Source organism: Chelonoidis abingdonii, chromosome 1 (assembly GCF_003597395.2).
Source record: "Chelonoidis abingdonii isolate Lonesome George chromosome 1, CheloAbing_2.0, whole genome shotgun sequence".
Taxonomy (NCBI): domain Eukaryota; kingdom Metazoa; phylum Chordata; order Testudines; family Testudinidae; genus Chelonoidis; species Chelonoidis abingdonii.
The window spans coordinates 148,339,877-148,348,033 of NC_133769.1; the positions used below are offsets into that span (position 1 = coordinate 148,339,877).

Here is an 8,157-nt window from a genome sequence, read left to right on the forward strand (position 1 = left end):
CGGGCGGGAGCCAGGCCGCGCCTGGCCTGGCCTGGGGCGGGAGGCAGGAAGGGGCGGCTCCTCCCCGGGCCTGGTCCTGCCCCGGGGGCCCCTCGCAGGGGGGCTGGGACACGCGGGGAAGCGGGGACCCGCCTCAGCCCGGGGGGAGGGGACAGGAGAGGAGCTGGGTCTCGCCAGGAGAAAAGCAGGAGCAGGGGCTGGTGCTGCTGAATCATCCGACTAAGGAGCCCCCGCCTGTCCCAGCCGCTGTAGCCCGGGGGGGTTGCGGGGCACAGGAAGGGGCTGGAGTAGCTGGGAGCTGGGGGGGAGGGGAGGCAGGAGCCGGGAGAACAAAGAACCAGGAGCCTCAGCCCCCGGGCAGCTCCGGAGAGACCAGATGCTGCAGGGGTCTGTGCGGGGGGGGGGAGCCCGGCATTAACTCCTCCAGGCCCAGCCGGGGGCCTTCTCCAGCTGCAGTGGAGCCAGCTCGGGTAGTGGCTATTGGGGGGGTTGCTGGTGGGTTCCTACTGGAGGGGGAGGGGCAGTAAATACTGAAGAGGTGACAACTTCTGGATACTTAGGGCTGGAGGGGGCAGGGAATACCCCAGTGAAGAAAGGGACAGAGTGTGACAAATCTGCTGGGACTTTTTAACATGGGCCTAGATCCTCAGAACAAATGCTTGGGTATTAGGACAGAAAATTCCCGAAATTGTGAAACAGGAAACAGACAAAGCAACCCCCTGGGCAGGTCTGGGAAAACTGCCCAGGTTTCCAGTGCTGAACCCTCAGCCTGCTAGCTAGAGGCTGGTGTGACATGGAAAGGGGGCACCCACCAGCGAGGTGTAGGGAAGATGTCCCAGCCCCTCACATCCAGCTGCTGGCAGTGGGGAGGGTGTTGGGATTCCTTTATGGGGCTGTGCCTAGACCCTACTGGGGGCTCCATCTCCTGTATCAGCCTCTGGCTAGTAGGTGTGTGATGGATCTGCTGGCAGAGACAAGGGCTCTCTCTTTGTTTTCTCACCATGATGCCGCCTGGCTGCTGTCAGCAGTATTGGAATAGGACTCTTCTGACTCTCTCTCAGAGCTTCTGTTTAACTGGCTCCTCTCCCCCATGATTAGTGGGGCTGTGACTGGGGCAGCGGTACTGAGTGTTGGACTCTTGCTCTTTCAGGGGCTGGTGACCTTCGAGGAGGTGGCTGTGTATTTCACCAGGGAAGAGGGGGCTCTGCTGGACCCCTCTCAGCGAGCCGTTTACAGAGACGTCATGCAGGAGAACTATGAGACTGTGACCTCGCTGGGTAAGGATTCCTGTCCCCTCAATTCTTAGAAGGGGAAATGCAGAGTTAAGGTTCATGCCACCCCTACAATGCCACCTCTGCTCTGCCCATCAGCCCAACATGCCAGAGACACACACACTAGCTCTCTCCCCTCCCCTGTTACAGAGCGCGCTGGGAACAGAGCAGTAAAGCTGAAAGTCTCACAACTTCTCTTTGCTAAGATAATATTTAGGTTCGTCTCCGTCATAGCAAACAGAAGCTTCCTCCCGCTGGCCTGCGCTCCAGTACTGAACCTCCTGCACACAAACCATCTGAGACTTGCACAGTGTTACCATCCCTTTGCCCTCAGCCTGAGTTTTCCTTTTGAGTCACTGTTTTCATTTACCCCTCACTAAGCGTCACAGATCACTCAAACATACGCCACCAGGGTGCTGACAATCCCCATGGCAAGAACACACCCTTGGGCACCTTTGCTGACAAAGCCTGCAACACTGAGCATGGAAATGAGGCAGAATTGGCCCCCCAAGTTTCACATGCAGCTCTCTGCGTAGCACAGTCACAGCTCTGCCAAGCTGCTCCAACCAATCCCTCCATCAGCCAGTTACAGCTACAGTTGGCCCAGTGCACACAGCTGGAGGGCACGTGGATAGATGCTGGGATTCCCACCTGTGAACACAACACAGACAGTGGGATGTTCTATTAGTCTTTCCTCGTATCGATTATAGGTTCATAGCTTTGAAGGCCAGATGTGACTATTAGGTCATCTACTCTGACGTCCTTTGTACCACAGACCATAGAATTCATCCTGTTACTGCTGCTCTGAGCTGAATACCTGAGTTCCTGTGGCAGTTTGTTAACCTTTGAATGGCCCACACAGAACCATCCTCACTGGTTCTGACCAGTTGCAGGGTTAAAGGTTGGGAGCAAAGTTAAGGTTGCATTGGAGGGGTGGTGTTTACATTAACTTCTCATTTCTTGGTTTGCAGAGGTTTAAGTTTAGTCACCATCTATACCAGAGGTGGGCAAACTATGGCCACATCCGGCCTGTGGGATCCTCCTGCCCGACTCCTGAGCTCCTGGCCTGGGAGGCTAGCCCCTGACCCGTCTCCGCTGTTCCCCCTCCCCTGCAGCCTCAACGTGCCGCACCAGTGGTGCAATGCTCTGGATGGCTGGGCAGTGCAGCTGCAGAGCTGTGGCCTGACCTGGTGCTCTGAGTGGCGTGGTGGCATGGCTGGCTCCAGCCACAGCCATGCCACAAGCCACCAGTGCTCCAGGCAGCACGGTAAGGGGACAGGGAACAGGGTGGGTTGGATAGAGGGCAGGGGATTTCGGGGTGGTGGTCAGGGGGTAGGGGTGTGGATAGGGGTCAGGGCAGTCAGAGGACAGGGAATGAGGGGATTGAATTTGTGCAGGGGTCCCAGGGGACAGTCAGGAAAGTGGGGGTTGCATGGGTCAGGGGTCTCGGGGAGCAGTCAGAAAGGAGTGGGAGTTGGATGGGTCCGGGGTCTGGAGGAGCACTCAGAAAGGAGTGGGGGTTGGATGGGTCAGTGGGGGGCAGTTGGGGCATGGGTCCCGGGGGCAGGCATGCAGGAATGAGGAAGGGTTAGATGGGGTGGTGGGGGGCAGTCATGGGTTGGGGGTTCCAGGGCAGTCAGGGGATAGGGAGTGGGGGGAGGTGGATGGGGCAGAGGTCATGGGGGGCCATCAGGGAACAGGGGAGGTTGGATGGGGCAGAAGTCCTGGGGAGGGGGCAGGGGCTGTCAGGGAGCAAGAAGCAGGGGCCAGACCACAGCTGGCTGTTTGGGGAGGCACAACCTCCCCTAACCTGCCCTCCATACAATTTCCGAAACCTGATGTGGCTCTAGGCCAAAAAGTTTGCCGGCCCCTGATCTATATGATGCAAGGCAGGAGACAGCACTGGACAACCTTAACTCTGCATTAACGTAGCTTATGAGCATTTAGTTTCCTATTTTAAAAAATGGATGTTTTTGCCACTATAGCTATGTCTATAATTGAGTTTTTGCCCGCAGAGCTGTGTTGGACGGTGTGCGTGTGTGCGCGTGCGTGTGTGCACTTTTCCACAGCCTTAAACAACAGAGCTGGACTGGCAAAGCTTTTAAGAGCTACCTAAGACCTGCCTAACTAGTTCCTCGACAGACACCTGACATGCCACCTTCAGGTGAACTAATATGCGTGTACCTGGTCTGTGGGATCCCAGTAAAGCATTAGGCACCCTGTGCCCTCTGCCAAGTGGCATCAAGAGGTCCATGATGAGTCACATCTTCCTCCTTCTCCAATCACTGCATTAGAGTGTCCTTAGAATGATCCGACTCACCCCTGTTCCAACGTTCTGTTTGGGTTCCATGGGACTCTGTCCTTGTTCTCCTCCTTTTCTCCTCTGCATCTTATTTCTGAGTAATCTCATCCACACACACACATTCAACTACCATCTCTGTGCTCTTAACTCAACAGTTCTACCTCTCTGCTCCTGACCTGTCTCCTTCTGTCCCAACTACAATCTCAGCCTCTCTCTCTCTCATCTCACTGATGTCTACTCATCAGCTAAAGATCAACAGCTGGAGCAAAGCTCTTAATATTTCCCCCAAACCCTCCCCCACCTTCTTTCTCTACCACGGCAAACAGCACCATTGTCCTACCTGTCACTCAGGCCCTAACTGGGCAATACCTTTGTCACGGATCTCCCTCTGGGGCCTCCTATCCAGGCTGCGCCTACACCTTGCATTTTCTTTTTGCATAACTTCCCTAACATCTGGTCTTTCCTGTCCAACCACGCAGCTAGAGCTCTTGTCATCGACTCATGTCTCAGTTACTCCAACATCCTTTTCTCAGTTTCCCCAGGAATTTGAAATTAGGGGAGGTGTTTGAATTTACATGGGGGGTATCAGGGCCAATGAGATATATAAAAGAGAGATGAATAAAATAAATGTTTTGTTAGGATAATGCAAGTTACACATAACAGGTCTAGATTCTAAAAAATATATACTTTTTTAAAAAAAATGTATTTAATTTAAATTGACTTTTGAAAAGTAAGCCATCATGGGATAAGAGGGAAGTCCTCTCAGAGATCAGTAACTGGTTAAAATATGGGAAACAAAGGGTAGGAATAAATTATCAGTTTTCAGAATGGAGAGAGAGAAATAGTGGTATACCAGAGGGGTCAGTACTGGGACCATTACTGTTCAACATACTCAAATGATCTGGAAAAATGGGTAAACAGTGAGGTGACAAAATTTTCAGATGATACAAAACTATTCAAGATAGTTAAGTCCCAGGCAGACTGTGAAGCGTTACAAAGGGATCTCACAAAACTGAGTGACTGGGGAACAAAATGGCAGATGAAATTCAGTGTTGATAAATGCAAAGTAATACACATTGGAAAACAATCTCAACTATACGTACAAAATGAAGGAGTCTGAATTAGCTGTTACCACTCAAAAAAGAGATCTTAGAGTCTTTGTGGATAGTTCTCTGAAAACATCCGCTCAATGTGCAGCAGCAGCCAAAAAAGCAAACAGAATGTTGGGAATCATTAAGAAAGGGATAGATAATAAGGGAAAATATCCTATTGCCTTTATATAAATCCATGGTACGTGCACACCTTGAATACTGTCTGCAGATTTGGTCACCCCAACCCAAAAGAGAGAGATTGGAAATGGAAAAGGTACAGAGATGAGCAACTAAAATGATTAGGGGTATAAAACAGGAGGAGAAATTAAAATGATTGGGAATTTTCAGCTTAGAAAAGAGACGACTAAGGGGGGGGATACTATAGAGGTCAATCAGCACAGGCTAAGTACACTTCTGCTGACCTTTACTCATACAATAAGAACAATATTTCATTTCCCACCCCCAGCCCCCACATTCAAGTGATTTGTAACTGAATCCCAGCCAAAATCTTATCACTTGGGCAACACAGCTCTGTTTGCTGGATACCTAGGTACCTTAGGTGTGAATGTAAATACAATCTGGTCCTGAAGCCTTTCCCCCCAGCTCATCACTAGCTGTCATTTAGACTTTGCTTACAAATCATCATTTGAAATTATTAGGTTGCCAACGTCACTGAAATGAATGCACTGACATTGTCATAAAAACCAACAGCTGTATAAGGAAGCTAGTCTATGTTCATACTTTTGAAATCTATTATGCTTTTTCAGATATATGTATTTTATCATACACCGTATCTGCTTTTAAAGTGTGTATTAATGTTTCAATTTCAATTCAAATTTCCAAACAGTCACTAAACTGGCATGTTTCAGAGTAGCAGCCATGTTAGTCTGTACCCGCAAAAAGAACAGGCGCACTTGTGGCGCCTTAGAGACTAACAAATGTATTTGAGCATAAGCTTTTGTGGGCTACAGCCCATTTCATCGGATACATAGAATGGAACATATAGTGAGGAGATATCTATACATACAGAGAACATGAAAAGGTGAGAATTGTCCAACCAACTCTAAGAGGCTAATTAATTAATATGTGCTATTGTCAGCAGGAGGGAAAAAAAAGCTTTTGTAGTGATAATCAAGATGGCCCATTTAAGACAGTTTAACAAGACGGCGTGAGGATACTTAACACGGGGAAATAGATTCAATGTGTGTAATGGCTCAGCCATTCCCAGTCCCTATTTAATCCTAAATTGATTGTATCTAGTGTGCATATTAATTCAAATTCAGCAGTTTCTCCTTGGAGTCTGTTTTTGAAGGTTTTCTGTTGCAAAATTGCCACTTTTAAATCTGTTACTGAATGGCCAGACAGGCTGAAGTGTTCTCCTACTGGTTTTTGAATGTTATGATTCTTGATGTCTGATTTGCATCCCATTTATTCTTTTGCATAGAGACTGTCCGGTTTGGCCAATGTACATGGCAGAGGGGCATTATTGGCACATGATGGCATGTCTCACATTGGTACATGTGCAGGTGAATGAGCCCCGGATGGCATGGTTGATGTGATTAGGTCCTATTATGGTGTCACTTGAATAGATATGTGGACAGAGTTGGCATCGGGCTTTGTTGCAAGGATAGGTTCCTGGGTTAGTGTTTTTGGTGTGTGGTTGCTGGTGAGTATTTGCTTCAGGTTGCGGGGAGGAACTGTCTGTAAGCGAGGACAGGTCTGTCTCCCAAGATCTGTGAGAGTGAGGGATCATCTTTCAGGTTAGGTTGTAGATCTTTGATGATGTGCTGGAGAGGTTTTAGTAGGGGGCTGAAGATAATGGCTAGTGACGTTCTGTTATTTTCTATGTTGGGCCTGTCTTGTAGTAGATGACTTCTGGGTATTCTTCTGGCTCTGTCAATCTGTTTTGTAGTTTTAAGAACGCTTGATAGAGATCTTGTAGGTGTTTGTCTCTGAGGGATTGGAACAAATGCAGTTGTATCTTAGAGCTTGGCTGAAGACGGTGGATTGTGTGTGTGTCCTGGATGGAAGCTGGAGGCATATAGGTAAGTACAGTGGTCAGTAGGTTTCTGGTATAGGGTGGTGTTTATGTGACCATCACTTATTAGCACAGCAGTGTCAAGGAAATGGCCCGTTTGTGTGGATTGATCTAGGCTAAGGTTGATGGTGGGATGGAAATTGTTGAAATCATGGTGGAATTCCTCAAGGGCTTCTTTTCCATGGGTCCAGATGATGAAGATGTCACCAGTGTAGAGTAGGGGCATTAGGGGATGAGAGCTAAGGAAGTATTGTTCGAAGTCAGTCATAAAAATATTGACATACTGTGGGGCCATGCGAGTACCCATAGCAGTGCTGCTGACTTGAAGGTATACATTGTCCCCAAATGTGAAATAGTTGTGGGTGAGGACAAAGTCACAAAATTCAGTCACCAGGTTTGCCATGTAACTAGTTCACAAAACTGGGGGGGAGGGGTTTGAGGAAATTCAGGGGGGGCGGGGTGTACGCCCCGCTTAGGAGAGGTGTAGGGAAGTCACTGCTCTGACCTCACCTTGCACATCTCCATTCAAAAGGAAAAAGTCCCCCCTGGCCTTCAAACATGACCTATGAGGGAAGGTTGAAAGAACTGGGCATGTTTAGTTTTGAGAAAAGAGTGAGGGGGGGACCTGAGAACAGTCTTCAAATATGTCAGGGGTTGTTATAAGAGGCTGGTAATTAATTGTTTGTCACCTCCACTGAAGGTAGGAGGAGAAGTAATTTGGCTTGATCTGCTGCAGGGGAAGTTGAGGGTGGGTAATACAAAAAACTTTCCAGCGATAAGTATAGGGAAGTGCTGGAACGGATTACAAAGAGAGGTTTTAAGAACAGGTCAGACAAACTTATGGCATATTTATACCTGATCCTGCTGCAGGGCTATGGAAATGGAGCAGATGACCTCTTGAGGTCCCTTCCAGCCCTATATTAGAAGATTTTACGATTCATTGCCTTAGCCCTTTGCTTTGATCACGTCTCTTGGTGGAGAACGTGGACCATGTTTGCAGATTAGCTGCGGGTATAACTTACATCTATTTAATATAGATTGATTACATTTGAAATAACATATGGGATGACCATAAAAATGATTAATGAATGATAAAATGAGCTCATTGGCTCTTCCTTTTCCATTCCCACCTGCAAGAGCCGCAGTCTCTCTTCCCTTCATGCTTTTTGGATCTTCAAATCTGTCCCCCCTGAAGTCACACGACCTGATTCTTATTCTTCCCATTCTCCTTTGGCAGAAGAATTAGTCTGTGGCTCCTGAACTACACCATCTAATTTGCCAGCTTTCTCCACACACAGTGTTTTTTTATACTCCCTCTGTGGTAATCTAGCCGTCCAGTCCCAGACCTGAACTTTAGCGTCCACAATCTGGTCCTGTCCCAAACCTGGACTTTTGCGTCCAAAAGTCTGGGGGCTTACCTGAAACTCCCCCAAGCTCACTACCAGCTTGGGTATT

At 48.6% G+C, this 8,157-nt stretch overlaps 1 protein-coding gene across 10 annotated transcripts in view; it reads left to right on the forward strand.

Moving 5' to 3' along the window:
* The window catches only part of LOC116833757 (uncharacterized), a 660,803-nt gene that overhangs the window by 335,439 nt on the left and 317,207 nt on the right, over positions 1-8,157 (forward strand). Inside the window, exon 3 of one of the 10 annotated variants that reach the window (XM_075069363.1) lies at positions 1,151-1,277. The exons of the other annotated variants lie outside the window; for them this stretch is intronic. Within the exon in view, the coding sequence (XP_074925464.1) occupies positions 1,151-1,277 (127 nt within the window). The remainder of the gene's footprint in view (positions 1-1,150; positions 1,278-8,157) is intronic. 10 annotated transcript variants of the gene reach the window in all.